Below are 21,827 nucleotides of genomic sequence, written 5' to 3'. Positions count from 1 at the left end.
GTGATGCTGCAAAAATGTCTGGACACCCTCCCGCTTCCCGGGGCACAGAGACTGCCTGTGCCCCTTGGTCCACCGCACACCCCACGTAGATCTGGGAAGCAGGCTGGATCTCGCACACAGCCCACGGTAACCAGATCCCCTGCGGGTGGAGCAGCCGGACGCGTCACTATCAGTGAGAAGCTGCTCAAGCCCTCAGTCCAGGCTCCGCGGTGGGGATACACAGCGCAGGGCATGGCGCAGAAGCTGGGCGAGTGGGCCAGTGCGCCCGCCGAGGCCACCGGGCTGTACCGAGCCGTGCTGCTCAGGTCAGGTAAGTGGGAACTACACCACCACCCTCTGCAGACAGCAGCGCCCCTGGTCCTTCCTTCCTTATCGCCAAGTTTCTTCTTCCCATCATCTCAAAGCTTCGACGTTTCTTCATCACTTCTTACTTTGTCCTTCCGTTTCTTCTCTCTCTCCTCTTCCATCAGTGCCCTCTTCCTGAGTGTGGAAATACATGCGCGTGCACACTTCTGTTAACACTACGTGTTCTGCCTGCAGAGGTCCCGCGAGGTCCCTGTCAGGGCTGGTGCCAGGCAGGGTCCCCAATCCAAGATCTTTCAGCAGGCATCGAGGGTGATAGGTAGGTTTGAGGGCAAAGCGGGAAGTCCGGCGGGGGATGGGGGAAGGAAAAGCCATGAGCTTGCCTACCACCTACCAGGGAGCCCTGGTTGTCCCGTGGGTGCTCCAGGCAGTTCAGAAAGCGTTTGTTCACTGTGGACGTGCAATGATTGGAAAGGAAACACGCGGCGGGCTTTTGAATTTTGTTGATGACAGGTGCTCATCTCTAATTTTTTGTTTGCCTATGCGCAGATAAGCACTGTATTTTCTACTAGGAATACTTCAAAAGTCCTTTATTCAAATAATAATATGAACGAATATATGGTCAGCATAAAAAAATTTGGAAAAACATAGGGATATACAAGAATAGGACAAAATGCCTTCGATTAAGGCTTGGGATGTTTCTTTCCTTTAGGAACTAAAACTCCTACTGGTCGGGGTTTTAGGGAAGGTGAAAATTGCCCTCCCAGGATGTGATTCGAAAGAGTCAAGGAACTTGGCCCTTTTGCTTTTTGCCTTGGACAAGGAGCAGGTCTCAGCTAGTGGTCAGCTGCAGACTATGAAGCCAGAAGTGCTAGGGCGGTTTTGCTGTGGTGGCTGCTGCCTGGGACACCAGGGTGCCTAGAGCTCATTGTTTCAGAGCCTCGCCCCTGCCGCGAGAGTTAACGCCCACCAAATTAGTAAGTGGTTTGAACAAGGGTTGCCTTAAGCCCCCTTATGTAAGACAATACCTAGCCAAGGTTTCAGAACGGACTGCACCTTCGGGGTGGGGGGTGGGGGTGGCAAGGTTTAACCCATCCCAGCCCGCACGGAGCCAGTAACCTCCAATCAAGGAATCAGATTTCAAAAGTTCCCATAAAACTGGCAGCAAGATCGCTAATAGGAGGAAGGCCTTGAGCTTTTCTCTAGCTGGAACTGCTATTGTGGACTGTCTTTCTCAGCTTTCGGCAGACAAGTCAGATCTCCAAGGGTCGGTCACAGGTTGGTCCATCCCACCCCCGCCCCCACCCTCACCGCCCCACAAAGCGACAAAGGCCTCCTTGAGGACCGGGTGCTTACAGATGGAGCACTCATTAAAAACACCAAACATTGTCTAGTTCCATCTTCGCAATGCTAACAGAGCCCCTAAATACCCTCTCCATTAGTAAGTAGATAACCCCAGAGAGCTGCAACAGCAGCCCATGGTCTTTAGCAAAGAATCTTTCCACCCATCTCAGAGGTAGAAAACACTTTCAGACTCAGGGCTACTTCTCCAAAGTCAGCCTGTCTTCCTAGGACAGAAATAACGGCAATGATTCGGTCCATCTGTTGCTGTCATTGTCTTCATAAGGCTCTGCCCCTGTCATCTGGCCGTCCTGATTCACTCCTGTACTCATCCATCTGATCATTATTGGCCTCAACTACGCACTCTGTCTTATGGGAGGGACACAGGATGCGTAGATAGACAGAGCAGGCATGACCTTCTCCTGGGGATGTAAGCAATACCCACTCCTGCTGGAAAACGACGAAACTGGAACTCAGATGGTAGCATGATTTGTCTATGACAACACAGACAGTTAGGGATGACAGTGAGATTCAGATCTACAGCCATGAACTCAGGAATCATTCTCCCCACTGTTCAACACAAAGAAAAACAGAGGAACTGGAGTGAGGTGCCCTTTCAATGTCCCCAGGAGAGTATAGTATGCAATGGGAGAGAGCAATCGTATCCTTGGATAGCAGCCTTGAGCCTCACCCAAGTAAGAGTATACTACTAGAAAAACACAGAGGAGTATAGTGCCACTTGGAGGGTCATTGCAAGCCCAAGGCTAGTGTGGGTTACTTAGTGACTTCTAGGCCAGCCCGTGTGACCCTGTGTCCAACGAAAACAAGCATAACAGCCATGCAGGCATCCACAGCTATTTGGAGAACTTGAGAAGCCAAAGGGACAGAGCTTGCCCCCATAATCTTATGCTAGTCACACTAGCAGCTACGACCGGCTACTAGTCATACTCGAGGATGTTGCTTTCTTGTTTCCCCATGCATAGCTGACCTGTTCATTTGCTTCATACTGAATTTCCAAGTTTTCACTTGAATGGCACTTTGATGCTATTGCATGCGGTATTAAGATGGTAGCTGCCACTTAGGCAGGTAGCCCGACTCTGGTCCAAAGGATTCCATGCCCTATGGCCGCTGTTCATCAGAACAATTGCCCCATTTTAGAGATGAGGAGGGCAGGTTGAAAGTCACCTAGCTGTTCAGCCATGGATCCAGGGTTGGTGTCTGGGTTGACACCAGATACTCATAGCCCCCCTGACTGGAAGAACTCACTATGTGATATAACTCATGCTCACTCATAGCTAAAAAGGTGTTTATTGTCCCTTCATAAATGTCTCCCTGGCATGTGTTACTGCCACCCTAGGTAGGAAGGCTTCTTTCTTGCCGTGTAAATAGCAGGACACTTCCCCAGGGGGCTGTATTCTTTGTTAGCCACCAGGGGGCAGAAAACCGCCAATCCACTACTGCTACCAAGGAGCACTACATTAAAAAAACAACAAAACAAACAAACGAACAAAAATCTGGACCCTGGTGCAATTTGAACCTCCTGTATTGTAAATAGTTCCAAACATAAAATGGATGCTGTTGTACTAAACACCTCCATTGCTTCCCTGATGTTCTCTACCACCATGCAACCATGGGCATTCTGAAATTGTATGGGTTACTATGATCTTCCCATCATACCCATGAGGAGAGAGAGAGAGAGAGAGAGAGAGAGAGAGAGAGAGAGAGAGAGAGAGAGAGAAGCATGAGAATGTGTCCTGGTTTGTCTCGCAGCAAGACAACTAAAATAAGGGTAAGATCACTCTTAGAGACCAAATTCACTACGCCAATGGCAGCAGGTTCAGCTTTCAGAAAAAAAAGGACTCTTGGTTCTTGCTGCCCTGCCCCACTTCCTGTGTTCACGATTGAAATCCCTCCCCACCCCCACCCCCGGGGGGGGGGGGCGGTAACTGTTTCCCAGTTCAAACTTGGAAAGGCAACTCTTCACCAACTTCTAATCTCTCTGTGGGCCCCATGGCAAGCTCTACTGCCAGCAAGCTCCTTCCCCTGCCCCAAAGTCCTTTCAGCAGAATATGTTCAGAGTGGCCAGAGAGGTGGCCAGCTTGATCCGGGCACTGTTTTTGTGGGCTTTTTTGGAGACTGAGACTCCAAAACACAGGGTCAAGGAAGAAGTTTCGAGTTGCTGTGGAAACTTCTCTGATGTTTGCCGGCCCATCTGAATTGCTTTTGACGCTACTGGACTGAAGTGAACTAAGCTGAAAAGAAAGAAAAGCTGTTTGGAAGAGTTTCCTGCACTACAGGGGGAGATGCCCCACACTCAGCTATGCCTCCCCCGGTCTTCAGGACCCTCTCCTCTCATACTTCTCAGAGCCAGGAGTGAGGGTGGCAGGGAGGCTGTGGCAGTCTCCTTCAGTCCTCCAGCCCACTATGGGGCTGAGTGAGAATTCTGCCTATCAGCTTCTAAAGCTCTTCATTTCAGAGAAGGTGGAGGGCAGAGAGGCTCCACCTTGACCCCTGAAGAGTTCTGGAACACTCTCCAGACAGGTTCATTTGCTCAGGTCTCCCTCTTCTTCCATGTTACAAATGAACATAGGATTTCATACTGATTTTCTTTTTTGTTTGTTTGGTTGGTTTTATTTGGGGGAGGGGGTTGGTTTTTTCGAAGCAGGATTTCTCTGTGTAGCCCTGGCTGTCCTGGAAATGACCCTGTAGACCAGGCTGGCCTCGAACTCAGAAATCCACCTGCCTCTGCCTCCCAAGTGCTGGGATTACAGGCGTGCGCCACCACTGCCCGGCTCATACTGATTTTCAAGACAGGTGCTTGGAAGAGGTGAGTTCCCCTGCTCTGCCTCCTTCCTGCTCTCCTATGATAACAAAGATATAAAAGAAGTACAATGGGTTTGTTCATTATTAAACCACAAACGTTACAGAATAGTAACAAAAGAATAAGGGCTTATAATTTTATTTTATCAAAGAGTAGCTCTCAAATGTTAAGACCAAGAATTCCTGAGGGCAGTATGCAAAATTCCTATTCCTGGGCCAGGGGGCAGGCCTCAGTGGTAAATAACTTATGTAGGATGCCCAAGGTCCTGCTTTTGAGCCTCAGAAATGCAGACAGATAGACGGACAGACAGACAGACACACACACACACACACACACACACACACACACACACACTTCCCTGTCTAGGCCCCCATCAAAAGTCCTGATACAGTAATCTGTGAGCCTATGCCATACTCTGGCTTGCACACTCCAGTGATACCTAGCTATAGCAGATGAGATTTATTCTCCTAGAACTGACCAGTGCCGACAGATTTGTTTACATAGAAATAGGTTCTCTATGTATGCATTTAAGAAGAGAAAGGGAGGGGATCATACTGCATGTTTTCCCTACAATGTAGGGGACATCCTTTACAGGTGACATGCTGATCTGCTGCACCCCATGTAAGGTGCCACAATCTCTGCTGTGGACAGTTGTGGTTTGAACAGTGGTGTCTCTGATTGCCCATCTCCTGTGCAGTGTCATGAATGCTCACACACTGCAGCAAGCTCTTGGTATCCATCCTTTGGATGTCTTCAGGTCAGCTGATTTTGAGCACTGCTCCCGTTGCTTCTAAGACAGAAACATGGTGGAAGCCTTTACCATATGGAGTTCAAGGGTGAAAGACAGGGATAAAATGTACCCAAAGTCACCCCCTCCCAGAGACCTACTTCCTTCCTTCTGATAGCCCATTCAACTGTGAGCCCATCAGTACACTGATCCACTGATCTATTGCTGAAGGTAAGGCCATCATGACTAGTTGTCAATAGCACATCTGGAGACGAAGCCTTCAGCACCGAGCCTTTGTGGGGAACACCTCACATCTAATCCATAGCAAGCATCTCAGTACTGGGACAGAAGTCAGGATAACTTAAGCTAAGGCCCCTGATGTTGAGCTGCCAGCCTAGTGGGTGAGCCTGTGGGTCTGCACCCATGTTGGGCTATGACAAAAACCTTAGTTGGAGCAACACAGTTGTGGCTGCACAGAGAAAACGACACCTTGCCTTCAGGTTTCTTGCCTAAATGTCCTTGGCCATCTGTTGTCCTGGTCCTGCAACCAGGACTTTCTAGAACAGGGAGTGGACAAAAGGAATAGTACCATGACCAGTATGGGGACTCTCAGAACCACTCCCTCTCGAATGGACTGAGATGTGGGCTTCTGTCTTTTCTGTACATCAGTAGAAGCTGTCAGAGTCCCTACTTAAAAACCCCCTAAGACATGCCCAATTCCTTCTCTGTACAATAAGATGAAGGAAGCAGGCATTGCAATAGTGGTTTGACAAGTCTTTGGTTTTGATTTTTAAATGAGATTCCATGTGGCCCAGGCTGGCCTTGAACTGACTATGGCGCTGAGGATGGTCTTGAACTGCTGATCGTCTCAGATTACAGGTATGAACCACCATACCCAGTTTTATGCAATGCTGGAGATAGACCCCAAGGCTTCCTGTATGCCAGGCAAGCAAGCATTCTACAGCTGAGATACACCCCCGGCCCTTACCAGACTTTTGTCGTCCTGTTCAGTGGAGAGAGTTGAGTAAAATGGAGCAGCCAGGGTGGGAAGCTGGGGGAGGCCACCATTCTAGGAATTTCCAGAAAGGCAGACTGGAGAGCGATAGACACAGAATACTACACATTGTTCCTAGAACATTGTCTCATGCCCGAGAATGTGCAACTCTGAGTTTCTGTGGCTTCAGAGTGGTCCACTCCAAATCCCCTCCGGAGGTTCCGTTTTCCAGGCCCTTCCACAGTTTTCTTCCTTCCCTGAGGCAGCTCTGCTGGCTCCTCTACCATTCCCAGGTCATTCCCACACCAGAGCCTGGACACTAGCTGTGCTCACCCTAAAAACCTGTCCCACATAAGCAATGACCAACTCCTTGTGAGTCAGCCTTGGCTGTGCCCACCCTTCCCAAGCTACCAGTCACTGCCCAGTCCTCACTCAGCCTTTCTACAGCCATACATCACTGGGTGACATTTTCTTGTATGTATCTTTATCTACTGTCACACATACACACACACACACACACACACACACACACACACACACACACACACACACTGAATGTGGATTCCCTGCGGACTGGAGTAATATCTGTCTCTGTCTCCTTTCCATCATGTATATGCCCACTTAGATCATACCAGGAATATATATATATGATGTTGACTAAACGAACAGATCCTATGGCCAAAAAGAACCCAGAACTGTATGTGGAAATGTGTCTGCTTATCTGTGATGTGCATCCTGGGCCTCATTGCCCTTGGCCAACCAAAGTTCCATGAGAAAGTAAACTGGGGTACAGACCTAGACTCACTGGCAGGTGCTGGTTTCCTCAATGGGGGCGGAGCAGGGGATAATACCAAAAGCCAGACTAGACCCAATGCTCAAGTGGAAACAAGCTCAGGGGTGCAGAGAAGGTCTTTGATCTACGAGCACCTAGACCGTCTTTGGGGTCCTACCCATGTCCTCAGCTTTTATTTGCACGAATTCTCATTGTGGCCAGGCACAAGCATGCATATTAAGACCCTGCCTTTAGCACATGACAGTTCTCTGCAGGCTGTGTTAGTGAACGCCATCTCATTGAGGTCACACACAGCTACACTGTTACCCTCAGCTGACAGTCAGGAAAGCCAAAGTTCAGAAAGGACTGGGATCAGAGTAGGGTGGGCTAGGTGCAAACTCTATCTGCTGCCCTTCTCCTGGGCTACAGCCTGCTGGTTCTTCTGTGAAGTTCCAGGTATGAAGCTAATTATGTGAAGTTAGTTAGTTAGTTAGTTAGTTAGTTAGAGACTGTCTCTGTGTAGTCCTAGCTGTCCTGGAACTCGCTCTGTAGACCAGACTGGCCTTGAACACAGAGATCCACCTGCTTTTGCCTCCAAATGCTGGGATTAAAATGTGTGCCACCACTGCCCAACACATTTGTAGATGACACTTCATTTCACAATGTTTCTTACACCTATGCCTGGAGAATTGCCAAGAACTGACTCAAGCTATAGTTCTCTCCCTGCTAGTATCCAAGAGGCAAGTTCTAAAGATTCAGTCACTGCAGCAGGAAGCCTGGTCCCCCCACCCCCTTTGGGGAAGTGCTGGAATCCCCTCCCATACAAACAAGGGAAATTCCTCCCTAGAAGCCAGGAGCCGCCTTGTTCGCCTTGTTCCGAACAAAGCTTGGCAGGATTCTTATGCCTCATCAGTCTGACAGAACATGTATTTATTTGTGCCTCTCAATCAGGGTGGCTTGGACATGGTGTTCTGAGTCTCGGACATGGCCACTCACCAAGTGAAATAACGGTTTCTATAGCAACAGTTCTTTTTTATTGATATCAGAATAAATGGGAGTGCAAAAGTGCCTCCCATCTTGGGGGTTTAAGGCCCGCCCTTTGGGGGCGGCTGCCTCAGCCATCTAGGACCTGCTTAGCACTCCCTAAGTCTGAGACCTGCAGAGGAACTAGCAGCCCGGGCACTGCAGAGGAGCTCACAGCCCAGGACCTGTAGAGAAGTAAGACTCGAATCTGGTCTGCTTCGCATGCTGTTAGGCTGACTGTGTTCCAAGAGAAGGTGGAGGGAAGGAGAAGGACCTGAGAGCATCAGAGAAAGCTGTCTCGGCAACTGAAGCCTTCAAATTGTGGGTACTGGGACCCTGCCTCCCTGAGGTGAGGTGCTGCAGGGATAAAAAGTGGAGGTGGGGGGTATGGGGTTAAGTAGGCTCTCAGTGACAGCTCTGTAGTCTGGTTGACCGTTTGCTTGTAAATACTGAGAGGAATTTAACACCTGCTACAGCCTCTCTTAAATCCATTATCACACAGTAGGGGTGTGAAGGGTCAGCAGGAAGGGTTCACTTAATAGTGAACAGATAGACAAAATCAACAGATAGTCCAGGTTCAATTCTGCACGGAATTGGGTTTGGGCACCAGAGCTCAGCTCAGACTCTGGCTCCCTCATACATTGGCTTTGAGATCTGGAGAAATCAGATGACCTCTCTGAGGTTTGCTCCTAAGAAGGGGTTGCCCACCTTCTCAGTTTATTGCCAGTTTTTGAATCAGGGGTTAGACCGGTAGTGCAGGCTATGGGTAATTCCCACCTTGCCGATGGACTTAGCTTCATCATATAGTACACGGCCAGTCTGGGACTAGAGAAATCAGGGAATAGAGGATTGCCTGTCGCTAGGAAGCTGCTATAAGTGGGATGGCCTCTTGACAGTTCCCACACATAGGTTTCTGAGCAGCTTGGATCCTTCATGCTTCCTAGCATGAAGTGTGGTAACTCCTGCTGTGATTTTCCCTGAGCCAGCTGCCAGGTGGCAGCAGCTCACAAGGGCAGCACTATGGTAGTGTGCTCATGTGGCTTCCTACTCAACAGCATGGCACAATCCCCAACCTTGCTAAGGACCCTATATGCCTCACCCTTCAAACTCAACCCTTCTTGCTGGTTAAACGGTTCCAGGGGGCCAAGACAAAGAGTTGAGGAAGCTGGTCTGGAGTAGTCTTGGGCCCTCTTGCCCAAATGGACAGGTAGCTCCAAGACGAAGAAGAAGGCTGGCCTGAGTCTTCAGGGAGACCTAGAGATGTGGCCATGTATGTTCTTAGGTTACTGGCCAGTGAGCTACAAATGCATACCACCCACAGGGAGGAAAGGGCAAGCAGGACATGTGGCTGCCAGCTTGTCGCTTCTCTGAATGTTTCTCCTTCTCTTGCCAGTGCTTCTCAAAGCCTCCCCTCTGGGCCTGCTGATGCTGGACCGGAAAGGTTTGGAGGGACAGGGGGTTGAAGTCTGGCCACAGGCCTGACAGGGAAGGCTGCTTCAAGCAGCAGGGCAGTATTTGCATTGCTCACTGGCTGATTCTCTGGCCTTAATGGTCTCAGTCATCAAAGGGAACCAACTGCCTCTTCCTTAGGGTTTCTTGAATATACAGAGAGAGCAAAGGGCTGTAAATTGGTTCTATTGAGTCAAAAACATGCCGTTCCTGGGAGACAATATTGTGGTAGAAAGAGTCCAAGGTTTGGAGTCCAATGATTCCGGCTTTGCTACATACTCAACATTGACCTTAGCTTAATAAGCTCTGATTTTTCTCAACTGTAAAATTAGTTGCCATCAAGATAATCATGAGATTCAGACCAAGTTCCATGCTCACTGCAAAACATGCAAGACAGGAGGCTAATAGTTTGCCTAGATGGGGCTTACTCGGCAAGGTAGTATACAAAGTACAGTGTGCACACCATCATCTCACCTTCTAATGACCTTAGGGTGGTGGAGGTTGCCATGACCTCCACAGGTCAGAGGCTGAGAGAGTGTGAGCTGTTTGCCCGAGGTCACACAAGCTACAATTATGTGTTACATTTGTTTCTTTTGCTTTATCCATTGGACACTTTACTGGACCCAGTGTTGTTTGCCGTGACTGATGCATCAGAAACACAATAAGAACACTGAAGATAGAGGGAATGCAGTCAGAAGGGACATGAAGACCATAGGCAAAGCTAGGGATTCAGCCCAGTTGGTCAAGAACCTACCTAGCATGCACAAAGCCCTGAAATTAACCACTGATATCTCATAAATGGGACATGTGGCTATCCCTATAATGTTAGCCCTTGGGAGGTGGAAGCAGGGCAATCAAAAGTTCAAGGTCATCATTGGCTATGTAGCAAGTTTGAAGCCAACCTGGGATATGTGAAACACTGCCAAAAAGAGGCAGAGGAGGTGAAGGGACCTTGGGTCCCACAGCTGTTCTCAGTGTAAACTTGACACTGCAGGGAGAGTGTCATTCTCCTCTGACTCTCTCCTCACTTCCCAGGAAGGGACCAGGGATTGGGTCAACTGTTCCAACCAGGTTGTGCACACACAGAATCAGACTCTCTTCTCATTCCCAAACTCCTCCCACCCCCTTAGAGACATTCAGGCCACTCATTTAGCCAACACCTTCTGGCCCCAGAGCTCCATGCCCAATAGGAGCGCCTCAGTCTTCAAACACCATGATTCTCCAGAGAAGGATGTCTGGGTTAAAGACCTAAAAAGTAAGCCATCCACTAGACCTGCTTGTGGTGACTCGCCAGCCTCAGCGAGCTCGAGTTACTCAGCCAGAGCAAAGAGGCTTGAATACTTCCCGTCCCACCCTTCTTCCTGCTTTACGAAGACAGCTGAGTACTGAATCACCCAGGAGTTCTCAAATCTCTCAAAGACTGCACCCCTAAGCCAATTGAATTGGGATTTTTTTTTTAAAAGATGTATTTATTTATTTTATGTAAGTACACTGGAGCTGTCTTTAAACACTCCAGAAGAGGGCATCAGTTCTCATCACGAATGGTGGTGAGCCACCATGTGGTTGCTGGGATTTGAACTCAGGATCTTCAGAAGAGCAGTCAGTGCTCTTAACCGCTGAGCCATCTCTCCAACCCCCAAACTGGCATTCTTAAGGTAGAATTCGATGCCTCTGAGCACCCAACATGTAGCCAAGGTTAGTATCTAATGACTTAACTAATTTCTCCTGTTTTAAGGAAAATAAAAGACTAGGATCAGGATACACTTAACAGCAACAGCAGCTAATGAGGTGGTCACATTGCAATTCTAGGCCACTATTCATAGTTTAATCTCCGGGAGTGGAGGCCTGAGAGTGCAACTCACAAGTTACACTGCTGTCTGTGGCAGCCTTGGGAACCAGCACAAACCTTCCACTTAGAGCTAGTCATTTGCCAAGAGCCTTGCAAGCATCATCAGACTCCTGTACAGAAAGCTCCAGTGGTATGAGGACAGAGTTAAAATCCAAATCCAGATGTGAATATCAAATACTTCCCAGTCTCCCTTAAAGCTATAAGCCAGATAGCTCCTCTTTACCAGGCTTTCCTCTCCCTACCCGCTTGCTTGCTTTCAGGGCTGCTCTTCCCGATGCCCAATTTGTTACCGTCATCATGACCATACCCTCAATGGTGTTAGGTTGCTTAGAACCCCAGCAGCTCTGGGAGTAACCCCAGATTTCTACCTCAGGAGCCCCACCTGATCTCCAGTATAAAATCCAGCTTTTTTTTCTGCTTTGAAGTTATGCAGTGCCTGGTCAAATGCCAAGATTAGAGGGTTCCTAGGCAGCCAGGGCTGCCACCTGCAGTGAGGCAGGTTGTGACCCCACATCTCCTAATCCTCCCTTGAACAGTATCTTCATGACAGGACCTACTCAAGGGTCTTCCCACAGAAGCCTCATCTACTATAGTAAAAGGCTAGAAGGCTCACTTTGCAGTTCTTAAACCGTGAGGACTCCCATGAGCCCTACACACACACACACACACACACACACACACACACACACACACACACTGGAGTTCAGCACTCAGAGAGGCAGCATCTTCCCCAGCTTCAGCTGCCCTTTCAGAGACTCCTGCCTCGTCAGACATCATAGATTTAATTCAAAAAGAGCAAAGGCTCCAGAGAGATCCTTAAGCCAGAGCTGGCCACTGATGGACCTGGTGTGAGGTGACCCCATGTGCAGGGCCCAGGACAAAATGGGGAACTCCTCTTCAACATGTATGAGATATTTCAATACAGTAGTGACACAGAAGGTGTAAACCAGACAAGACTTGTATTCCCAGAGTCACCCTGGAAATTGCAACTTCCTGAGGGGGTAACCTGGGGGTGAAGGAGGTCAGCCAGGCCAATCTGAGGTTTCTCTGGAATGTAACAGAAGACTACCAGGCAAGCAGAAGCAGCATACTGTAAGTGAAGGAAATAAAAATTCCTAAGGCCAGCTGACCATTTCCCCTACATGGCAGTCAGCATGACCTTTTAGAAATCCAATCTGCCTCGCCTTTTCCTGGACCTGAAGCCAACTGACCACCCTCCCTTTGAACACCCCTCCACCAGAGCTTGCCACTCTGGGCACAGTGTGCCTTTGTGTTCCCAGAACAGACCCAGCTTGTTTAAGGTGTGGGAGCCAGACAGCTGCTCCCTAGGCCTAGAGCAGCTTCCCGTCCATCTCAATGCCCAGATACTGAGCCCCACTCCACAGAGAGGCTCTCCCCAGCACCTGGCTGAACTTGCTCCTTTATACAGGTCTGTCTGAGCCACTTGTAATCTTTAGGGCAGGGCTCCCCACTTGCTCGGCTCTCCTCTGTGTACCTAGTGCTACCACAGGCCTGTCAGCTGACAGGACTATAAGCATCATACACTTTCTCAGTGGTCATTCCTATTATGTAGTAGCTCTTAATTCTGTGCATTTATCCTGGCCATACAAGTGAATCTCTCTTCTACTGTTTTGCTGGATATATAGGTATGTCTTTTTAAAGTATTATTATTAAAGAATTATAATACTATATTTTAATATTATTCTTATATTACTCCCCAAAAGTTATGTAACTTGTTTCTGTTTGCCGTCTTAGCATGTTGGCAATACACAGTGAGCTCTTGTAACGATGGTGTGTCTGATGAGAAGTACTCTGCCCTGGGAGGCTTGGGGCCCAGAAGAGGTGAGGGCACAGTCACTAGCCAGACAGCCAAGGAGATACTGAAGTGTGGTGTGTTAGCAGCTTGGACAAGATGGGAGCTGAGGACATGGAAAGTCTGCAGAGAATTTGTTTAAAGATCAGAGAATTCAATAACAGAGTAGAAACCAAACAGGGATCTTAAGGATACAATTTGCATCAAGGCTTTCTGATATATTGGCTCCCGGAAGACACAACCCTATCAACTAAAAAACTATGTTCTCCTTCCATGGGCAGGAAGGGAGATGGTAATTTTCTAACATTCCCATGTACTAGAGGTCTGGGGATGTAGCTCAGTTGGTAGAGTGCTTGTCCAGGATGCATGAAGCCCTGGGTTTGATTCCAAGCACCAATTAAAACCAGGCACAGTGGCCTAGGCCTGGACCAAATTCAAGGTCATTCTCAGCTACAGAGCAATGTTGAGGTCAGCCTAGATTACACAAGATCCTATCTCAAAAGCAAATAAATAACCAGGGTGTCCCACAATCATTTTCTTAGAACCAAAACATTTAGATATAACCTGAAAAGAAACCACCTCATGAGAAAGATAGAGAGAAAGGAAATGATTAAAATCCTCATTTCCAAAGTGCTTCTGAGAATGCTATTTCAATAAAAAGCAAATGTCAGCTTATACACACACAGGTCCAAGCTAGACTGGGTGCTGATGTGAGAGGGTGGATATAGACTCAAGCTCTCAGTCCTAATCAAAAAGCCAGCTTCAATTGGCAGCTGCTTGCAAAAGAAAAATTATTCCCCAGTGGGATCTCCCGGGTATATGAAACACACTTAAGGGAGGCCCCAGACCAGCAAGCAGTACATGGCCAACTGAAGGCTGGGCAAAGCCAAATGAGTGCTCTCTCTCTCTCTCTCTCTCTCTCTCTCTCTCTCTCTCTCTCTCTCTGTGTGTGTGTGTGTGTGTGTGTGTGTGTGTGTGTGTCTCACTGGTCTTTAGCTCCTATAGTGTGGTTTCCAATTCTGTGTTTTTATGGGTTTTAATTTGTGTGTATGCAGTATGCATGTCTGTGAACATATGTGCTTTTTTCTTTGTTTTTATTCTGATTTGGTTGGGTTCTTTGCTTATTAATTTATCCATTTGTGTTTTAAAGAGATAGAGAAAGAAGGTATGGAGGTGGGTGGATGGGAAGGTGGGGAGAAGACGGGGAGGGAAACTGATCAGAGTATATTATAAGAAAAAAATGGTTTCAATTTTTACAGAAAAAGCAGGTATTCTTATACTTCACCTGGCTACCACCAAAATACCACTAAATGATTAATAGTTCTCCATTGCTGGGACTGGAGGTTGAGGCACCAGTGTGAAAGAAGTTTAAGGCCCACCTCGGCTGAGAGACAGAGAATGTGGAATCTCGGTGTGTGAGGTGGGGACATGCTACCTCCATTGCCACATGGAATCCAACTTAGACCTCTGGTTCCCCAAGATCAAAACCTCAAGTTTTATCACCAATTACCTATCACAAATTACCAACCAACATTACTGAGTGTTCACTGAATATTACATCAAATACTATCTATGTTCACCACACAGAAAAGGCTCAAACCTACCAGCCAGGCCAGCTGACATGCACTGGTTAGTCCTGCTAGCACTACGGAGGTGGACAGTGTCAGAAAGGGGGTTAGGGTGCTTCCGAAAGCCCAGCCTAGAAAGGAGGCAGAATCTGCCCTAACATTTTCTGTAATTACTCTAAACTGCTAATCACTAATCGCTAATGGCTAACAGCCAGGCAGCGACTGTCGTTGTTGTCGTCGTCGCCCCACCCCCCCACCCCGTGACTTGTTTTTATAGAACTCTCCTCCCTCTGCTCCCCTCCCCCATTTCATTTCCTCTCCTCTCCTCCCCTCCTCTCCTGTCCCCTTCCCTCCGTCTAAGCATTTCAAGTATCAGGAGCTGTCTGGGGCAGAGAAGCCTTTCTGCCTAAATCTAAAGTACATTGACAAATATCCAGGTACTTGGTAGAAGTGGGACACATGAGTGTGGCAGGCAAGACAGTAGCCGTGTGTTTGTTACAGGGGCACAGCAGCATTTCACATACTATTCTCTGGTGTGGAGAATAGGGAACCGCACCTCTGCCATGACATCAGAACTATGGCTAAGGAGGTAGACAATAAGAGATGATGCTTTCTTTTATCATAGCATTTATCCAAATTGTCTTTAACTGCTACAGATTGTACACGCGCATGCACACACACACACACACACACACACACACACACAATTTACACCTTTTCCTTTCCTTACACAAGTTTGTTGAAAAGCAGAAACTTAAACGTAGTCCTTTTTGCTGTTTGGTATTTTTTCTCTTCTGTCAGTGTCTTGTCTTAGTAAGAGTTCCCAGCACACAGCAACATGCCAGGCTTTTCCCTGGGTGCTGGGAATCTAACTCAGGTCATTATGTTCACATTACTATTTCTGTGATGAGACACCATGATCGAAAGCAACTTGGGGAGGATAAGGTTTATTTGCCTGGCACTTCCACATCACTATGTATCATCAAATGAAATCAGAACAAAAACTCAAACCAAGCTGGAACCTGGAGGCAGGAGCCAATGCAGAGGCCATGGACAGGTGTGGCATGCTAGCTTACTCTTCATGGCTTGCTCACAGGATGCTTTCTTATAGCACCCAAGACCACCAGACCAGGGACAGCACCACCAATAATGGGCACCCTCCACATTGGCACTTATTACGAAAATGCCCTACAGGCCTGCCTCCAGCCTGTTCTCATGGAGGCATTTTCTTCAATTGAGGTCCCCCCTTAGATGACTCTAGCTGCTTATGTCATGTTGATGCGAAACTATCAAGCACAGCCAGTGACTATGTAGTTATATGTACTCGTGTGTGTGTGTGTGTGTGTGTGTGTGTGTGTGTGTGTGTGTGTGTGTGTGTGCATAGCCACATGGAGGCCAGAGGTCATCCTTGGATGCTATTCCCCAAGCACTGTCTACCTTGCATCTTGGAACAGGATCTCCCACTAGGACATGAGGTTCACTGATTAGGATAACAGAGTGGCTGGTGAGCTCCCCATGTCTCTACCTCATGGTGCTAGAGTTCCCAGCACACAGCAACATGCCAGGCTTTTCCCTGGGTGCTGGGAATCTAACTCAGGTCATTATGTTCACATTGCAGACTCTTTGCTGATTGAAACATCTCCCCAGTCCCGTGACAGCTACTGTGAGCCTTGGTCTCTATTCACTTCTGAACCCCACCTCCCAGAGAACATCATCTCCAATAATCACAACAAGCTTTTTCCCCTTGGTGGAGTGACCGTTTCCCACAATAGAGAGGCAGAAAGCAAGACTTGCATTATCAGGTAGCTAACCCAAATTGCTCAGAAGCCACTGTCTGTGTGAGAAAGCCCCCACTAAGCTGCACCTCAAAGGGTGGGCTGGAATGTGGGACGTGAAGTAACGTTACTTCCCATTACTACAGCCTCCATGTACTCAGAGATCCAGAGGGAGCGGGCTGACATCGAGGGACTCATGGCCAGACCAGAGTACAGAGAGTGGAACTCAGAGCTCATCAAACCCAAGAAGCTGCTGAACCCTGTGAAGGCTTCTCGGAGCCATCAGGAGCTGCACCGTGAGCTGCTTATGAACCACAAAAGGTAGGGTGGCATCCAGCTGGCTGGCTTAGAAAAATGCTTCTTAGAGGGGCTGACCTAGCCATTGCCTGGAACCCCAACAGGGTCACCAGAAGAAACTGTGTGAACCTGAAAGCCCTACCCATTTGCTGTGTGCTTAGATGCCCTACTGTGTGCAGGGCACCATGCCCACACCTAAGATACAAAAGACGGAGACCCAGTTTCTGCCCTCCCCAGGGGAAAAGAAAGTTGCTGGAAGCTTTAAGTGAATGTGGGACCCCAGAGGGGCTACTGGGATAGGGGGACTATCTATATGACATCATGGAAGAGAGGATATCTAGAAGGCCTAAAGCAGGGGCAAGAGCCAACCCTGCTGAGAGATGGGTCGTGTTGGCAGAGAAAACTGGAGAGAGAGCACATAAATATTGTAGAGGGTTCAGGTAGTGATGGCTCTTTCTCAGCCACACCCTCTGTTGGGGGAGAGCATGGCAGTGAAACACAAGAGTCGGGGGTGGGGGGAATGGGCTATGACACATCTGTGATCAGCAATCACAGGATGTCAAGTGTAGGAGAGGGTGGCTGAGGGGCCCTTGAGAGGCTAGAGGCTAGAGGCCGAAGCTTATGGTACCTTCATGGCGCCCTCTGCCGGCTGGTTGTTGTATTGGAGCTGGACGTGATTTCCATTCTAAGTCATGCGACAGATACCGCTGGCACATGGAGCTGATTTTGGGTTTGTTTTCTACTAATATTATAATATTGTCATGTTCTCAGTTGTTTTTGCGATAATCATTCATTTCAGTATCAAAAGTACCACCACGATGGAAAACAGCTTCAGGCAAACTGAAATATTTGCAATATAAATAAATTCTATTGAAAATTACATATACAGTATGAAATATTCATATATTCGTGTACCTTAGTCTACCAGGAAAGGGTAAGCAAAATGAGTGGGATTCATATGCAAATGGGAAAATGTGAATGCTAGAAACACTTTAAAGTTCATTACATGTGACTGGTAATTAAGGAAACATGAAAACCAGGCATTGTTTTTTGTCTCCTAGACTTAAAAGAGTTGGCTTGTAAAATGGGGGTAAATATATATTTTTGTAAGGAAATTAAATCCCATGAGATTTTAAGAGAGCGAAGGCCAGCATTTCCGCCATCAGAAGCTCTAGTAAAATATCCAGCAACCATGTGATACCTGGTCTCTGTCTGCAGCCGGGTCTGAAATTCTCACTCACCTGTTGTACTGCACCTGCCCTGCTGTGTTGTGGGAGGGGGGCCTCTTTGCCTTTCTATATAGCACGGGGCAGTGAGATCGCCCCCTTCCGGTGTTTCCCAAACGCTCTAAGAGATAATACAGGGACTGTGTCCCAGGCTAGGAAAGAGTCTCCTCACTGTTCTCCTTACCCGCAGGGGCTTGGGTATGGACAGCAAGCCTGAGCTGCAGCGAGTTCTAGAGCACCGTCGCAGGAATCAGCTGATCAAAAAGAAGGAGGAGGAGCTAGAGGCCAAGCGGATGCAGTGCCCCTTCAAGCAGGAGCTGCTGAGGCGGCAGCAGAGACTGAACCAGGTGGGTGGGAAGCGTCCAGCTTCCGTCTGAGCCTCCTCCAAGAGGAAGGTCAGCATGGGACCTAGAATCTACCTCTGCCCTGCTGTGTTACTCTAGTCCAGTGGCATCACTTCTCTGACCCTCAGCTTTCCTGTAAGGTCTATATCCTGGAAGATAGATCTGCTCCCCGAAATGCCCTGAGAGCAGGTGGCATTTCTATTTCATAGGTGGGAGGGTCTGGGGCCAGAGGAAGATGTGATTTGAACCAGTAAACAGAGACATCTGGGTTCTTGTGTTTTGGGAAGGCTGGCTGGGGACATGGATAGTGACAGAGATGAGGTACATTAAGGGAGAGGAAAGCACTCTCCAGAATGGATATGGGCTACAAGATCAAAACCTGGGGCTGCCAGCAGCCTGACCCTTGAGAGGTCATTTGCACATCACCTCTCCCCATATTCGGAGATGGTGGGATTTCCTCTTGGGTACTGTTTTGATAATGTTTCCTGAAGTGAGGGTAGGGGGTTTTTTGTTCATGTTAATCTTTATGACCCTCTTTCAAGTGTATACTTGCCTGATACATACCCCAGCTTTGGGGTGGTTTGTAAAACCCAACCCAGGCTTTCCCCATTGACAGGACCCTTGGTCCAATACCATGGCTTTTGAGAATAGAAACTCTACCCCCACCTCCAGAACCAACCCTGCCAAATTCACTCCTTGTGTTTCTCCGCTTCAGCTGGAAAACCCACCACAGAGAGACGAGGACCACGCCCCTGAGTTCATCAAAGTCCGGGAAAACCTACGCAGAATCACCACACTGACCAGCGAGGAAAGAGCACTGTAGAGCTCCCTCCATCCAGCTCCTGCCACTTACTCTGGCCCAGCCCTCCTCCAGCCAGTCTGAACCTGAGGACCCTAGCCCACAATGCTGCCAGCAAGGCACACCTGAAAGGCCAGCTATTCCTGGGAAGCTGGAGACACACACACACACACACACACACACACACACACACACACACACACACAGAGGAAGGTCTCTGGACTTTTCTTTCTGAGCACCTAGCCTTCTTGCACCAGAGAGGAAGCCACTGCCAGGAAAGACCTCCAGAGGTGCCATCCCCGATCAGACTCACTGATATTTCCCTAGCAGAAGTGAGGAAGAGGGCCAAGTGTCCCTCCATTCTGCCTCAGTTGCCCAATAAGGCCTATTTCTTGGAGCAGCTCAGCTCCTAGTGTTGGGAACAGCTCAACTCTGGCTTAGCCTGAGGCCAAGGACACCTGTTTTAGAAATCACAGGGCAAGCAAAGAAGGCACCAGATGTTTGTAGCAAGGAAGGGCATGGGAGGCGACAGCAGGCTGTGGTCAGGTGGGAAGGGTCCCAAGCAAAGCAGCTTTCGGTCTTGCCAGCTTGCCTCAGAGTTTGGCTTTTATTGCTCCTCCCCACTGCCCTCCCTAAATTACTAACCACACCTCACCTCAGAGCTCTGGCTTCCAGCCTAGATCAGCACATTGCCAAGTTTACTGTATACACAAATCAGAGAATCTTGTGAACAGTCCCTGGAAGCTACATGTCTAACACACTCCCGGAGGTGGTCCTGGACGTGGGTTGGAACATATAGTTAGGCTGACGCACCCAAGAGTGGTATATTAAAAATAGCCAACTCTCTTGGCTCCCTGGCCTGAAGGTTCCCAGTGCCTCCTCTGAAGCCCCCAAATTCTTCATTCACTATCCATAGTGTTCCCACCACACACACACACACACAGAATTCCTTGGCCTGGTCAGGGGATTGTAACTGCCAATCTTTATTTCTTACTGGTATAAAAACACTATCATACAATTCTAGCCAAAAAGAAGGGGGAAAGAACCTTAGCTTTCTACAGCTTTTTGGAAAGCAACTATACAATGATTTCCTATGGAACAATATATATGCTATTTTGAAGACCCCACTGCCATGGTGATGGAATAAACTCTTAGGTCAATATTGCCAGCACTGTTACCTGAGACCCTGCCCCTCCTTCCCCCCAGTCTGGGTCTTCCCCACCCATTCTTCTTCCTCAGAAGCCCCTTCCTCCCTCTGTTACACCCGAATTACTTGAATCTTTTGCTCCTATGCCATTTTTGAAGATCTACAGAGTACGCCAGGCCGAAATTCTTTCACCTGAAGAATGAAATCCATAATTCACCTTCGCAGGTGGGAAGAGCACTTCCAGACAAGCAGAAGTTCTCACTCCCCAGAGCACAGATTTCCCTGCTGGGGCACCAGGGGCTCTGCCTCCTGGAAATGATGGTGGGATGGCCAGCAGGGTCTGACAGTGAATGGAGATTCTATCTCTTCCTTATGGATGTTACCTGCATAGATGTGTAACACACACACACATCGTGTGTGTGTGTGTATGTGTGTGTGTGTGTGTGTGTGTGTGTGTGTGTTCTAACTCTAAAGTTCTAAGGCAGTGCTTCTCAACTTTCCTAATGCAACCCTTTAACATAGTTTCTCATGTTGTGGTGACCCCCTCAACCATAAATTATTTTCATTGCTTTTTCATGACTAATTTTACTACTATTAAACACCATAATGTAAATATCTGATATGCAGGATATCTGATGTGTGGCCTCCCACCCCCATGAAGGGGTCACAACCCACAGGTTGAGAAACACTGGTAAATACAGTGAACCTGTCTTAAGTATCTGCTGGTGAGGTTTTATGCTGAAGATGTGTTTCCTAAATAAAGAAAGGGTTGGGGGTTGTCACCTTACAGGTACATGTGTTGTTCTGACATGTAATGAGGAGTAGGACAGGACGTCTGGGATAGAGTAGGACCACCCAAGGGACTTAGCAGTCCCCAGGGAAATGGCAAATCATGGAGAGACCTCAAGGCAGGTCATCCAGAGGAACCATAGTAGCTACCTTGATACTCTGTGACTCTGTTAGTCCCAATTCCGTCTCTCTCGCTGCTTCCCACCAGAGATTGTAGGCCTAGCCTCCTCTGCACATTTGGGTGAGCATGTGACCAGGTATGGCCAATGAAATTGAAGTGGAAGTCTATAGGAGCTACTAGAAAAGCCCATGCCTTTTCTGAGAGCCTTGCTTTGTTTCTTCCTTCTTGATTGAGGATGCAATGCCTGGACCATTAGCAACCATGTTTTACCTAAAGAAAAGGCCAAAAGATCCATAAACCCTATGATCATCTGACCAAGCAAGTGCCAACAGCTCTCCATCTCCAGAACCCTTGTAAATAAAAATAAATTCCTGTTTGGTAAAGCCATTGTAAGTCTGTTTCTTATCTTTCCCAACTGACACAAAGGGCCAGCCTTGCCTGCCTGTCCAGAAATCCCTGTAAGTGATGCTAAAATGTTGGATCCCTATTTTCCAACAGAAACCTGCTGGAACAGGTTCCTCACTTCGGGGCTTTAACCCTCTTCTGAACACCCTCTAATGTCATCTACCTGACTCCAGCCAGTGAACTGGCACTCATCACTGACTCAGGTACCAGGAAGCATGTCATGTGTTGCCGGGAAAGATGCTGCCTTTCCCTGGACCACTGCTG

At 48.2% G+C, this 21,827-nt stretch overlaps 1 protein-coding gene across 7 annotated transcripts; it reads left to right on the top strand.

Annotated features, from left to right (window-relative positions):
- The first annotated feature begins 207 nt into the window (after positions 1–207).
- Fam107a (family with sequence similarity 107, member A) lies at positions 208–21,545 on the top strand. 7 transcript variants are annotated; one of them, XM_030247825.1, is made up of 5 exons: positions 8,026–8,176; positions 16,279–16,462; positions 16,582–16,756; positions 18,149–18,305; positions 19,018–21,545. In XM_030247825.1, exons 3-5 carry the CDS (start codon positions 16,587–16,589, stop codon positions 19,123–19,125), a joined length of 435 nt encoding a protein of 144 aa, XP_030103685.1. In that variant the 5' UTR covers positions 8,026–8,176; positions 16,279–16,462; positions 16,582–16,586; the 3' UTR covers positions 19,126–21,545. The 7 variants fall into 7 exon arrangements, with proteins under 7 accessions (NP_001347268.1, XP_030103685.1, XP_006518084.1 ...); XM_006518021.3 differs by having other exon boundaries at positions 8,026–8,302; NM_001360337.1 differs by having other exon boundaries at positions 8,038–8,330.
- The last annotated feature ends 282 nt before the right edge of the window (positions 21,546–21,827 follow it).

The sequence above is a fragment of the Mus musculus genome, chromosome 14 (assembly GCF_000001635.26).
Source record: "Mus musculus strain C57BL/6J chromosome 14, GRCm38.p6 C57BL/6J".
In the NCBI taxonomy this organism is placed as follows: domain Eukaryota; kingdom Metazoa; phylum Chordata; class Mammalia; order Rodentia; family Muridae; genus Mus; species Mus musculus.
The sequence above is the reverse complement of the archived record's forward strand: the minus strand, read 5'-3'. Positions and strand labels throughout refer to the sequence as shown.

What these genes read in the sequence shown, in the direction of transcription:
- Fam107a (NM_001360339.1), top strand. Translation starts at nt 232, where the DNA reads ATGGCGCAGAAGCTGGGCGAGTGGGCCAGTGCGCCCGCCGAGGCCACC. An exon ending in AGCCGTGCTGCTCAGGTCAG is followed by an intron (nt 311 to 16,581) that starts GTAAGTGGGAAC and finishes CCATTACTACAG; the next exon opens with CCTCCATGTACTCAGAGATC. An exon ending in CTGCTTATGAACCACAAAAG is followed by an intron (nt 16,757 to 18,148) that starts GTAGGGTGGCAT and finishes CCTTACCCGCAG; the next exon opens with GGGCTTGGGTATGGACAGCA.